At 68.4% G+C, this 1,104-nt stretch overlaps 1 protein-coding gene across 1 annotated transcript; it reads right to left on the bottom strand.

The window, feature by feature from the left end:
- Positions 1–310: 310 nt before the first annotated feature.
- LOC112123158 (rho-related BTB domain-containing protein 1-like) lies at positions 311–898 on the bottom strand. The gene is made up of 2 exons (XM_024221827.2): positions 616–898; positions 311–418 (listed from the first exon to the last, which is right to left on the bottom strand). Exons 1-2 carry the CDS (start codon positions 805–807, stop codon positions 311–313), a joined length of 300 nt encoding a protein of 99 aa, XP_024077595.1. The 5' UTR covers positions 808–898.
- Between the last annotated feature and the right edge of the window lie 206 nt (positions 899–1,104).

Here is a 1,104-nt window from a genome sequence, read left to right as displayed (position 1 = left end):
CCCCCCCCCCGCAGCTGGGGCATGGGAGCCTCAGGCACTGAGCTTGTTAGCAGTGGGGGAGTCACTCCCCCTTCCAGCAACGCTCTCCCCACCAGGGCGCAGAGGGGTGGAAGCCTCAGGGCCCCTCCACCTTCCAGGACCAGGGGAGGTGTGGGAGGCCGAACAGAACTGGGGTGAGGCCGGGGGCGCAGGCAGCATGGCCCTGGGCTGGTGGCCGGTGGGGACGCTGCAGCACCACACACAGTGCCCCCAGGAGCCAGGCTGAGGGAGGACAGCCAGGAGCAGGGACCCCCCCACAGCCGCCGGGCTCTCACCTGCCGTAGGCAAAGCGCCTGTCCTTGTGGTGGTCCCCGAAGGTGTCCCAGAGCCGCAGAGAGACGCTGACTTCGTCCACCACGTCCCGGGAGCGCTCCAGCACCTGCCCAGGGAAAGCACAGTGGGACAGCTCAGGTGGGTCCCCCACCCCCAGCCAGCTTCCCCCTCTACCACAGCCCACCTCAGCTCCCCCCCAGGCTCACGCCTCACCGGGGGCCCTGTGCTGCCCACGGTGCCACCCAGGGGCCATCGGCGAGGGGTCTCGCCCATGGCACGGGCCCATCCCTGCTCTGCTCTCACCTCCTGGCACACGCGGTACTGGTCGATGGCCCAGACGGTCGGCACGTGGGTGGCCAGCAACTGGTACTGGGTGAGGGTGGCATTGCAGGCCCTGGCACAGATGAGGCGTGTCTTGCCCACGGCGTTATCCCCGACAACCACACACTTAATGGTCTCAACATTGGGTCTCTCATAGTCCAGATCAATATCCATCAGGGCACAGCTGGGCGGGAACAGCGGGCAAGGGAGTCATTGCACAGGGTATGGGGCACCAGGAGGGGCATGGCCCAGGCTGGGGGGAGACACGAGCCCCCAGCCAAGACCCTGCTCCCAGGTCAGCGCCCCAGCTGGGGGCTGCCACCAATAGAGTTGGCAGCTGCTGGAAAGGAGCTCGCAGCCCCAGAGCTCCCCGGGGAGCCCGCTGGGACCCAGGCGCTCAGCGCACCACCCTCATCGGGGGATGGGCCGGACTCCCCCCACGCGGCAGGGTGACCCGACACCCCGGTATTA

The sequence above is a fragment of the Terrapene carolina genome, unplaced genomic scaffold (genome assembly GCF_002925995.2).
Source record: "Terrapene carolina triunguis isolate 2854851 unplaced genomic scaffold, T_m_triunguis-2.0 Scaffold22260, whole genome shotgun sequence".
Lineage (NCBI taxonomy): Eukaryota > Metazoa > Chordata > Testudines > Emydidae > Terrapene > Terrapene triunguis.
Note: the sequence above shows the minus strand (reverse complement) of the source record. Positions and strands in the feature narration are given on the sequence as shown.

Bases quoted from the DNA above. Each gene is read 5' to 3' on its own strand.
- LOC112123158 (XM_024221827.2), bottom strand. From the start codon at position 807: ATGGATATTGATCTGGACTATGAGAGACCCAATGTTGAGACCATTAAG. The intron at 419-615 runs GTGAGAGCAGAG...TTCCCTGGGCAG, and splicing joins AGTACCGCGTGTGCCAGGAG to GTGCTGGAGCGCTCCCGGGA.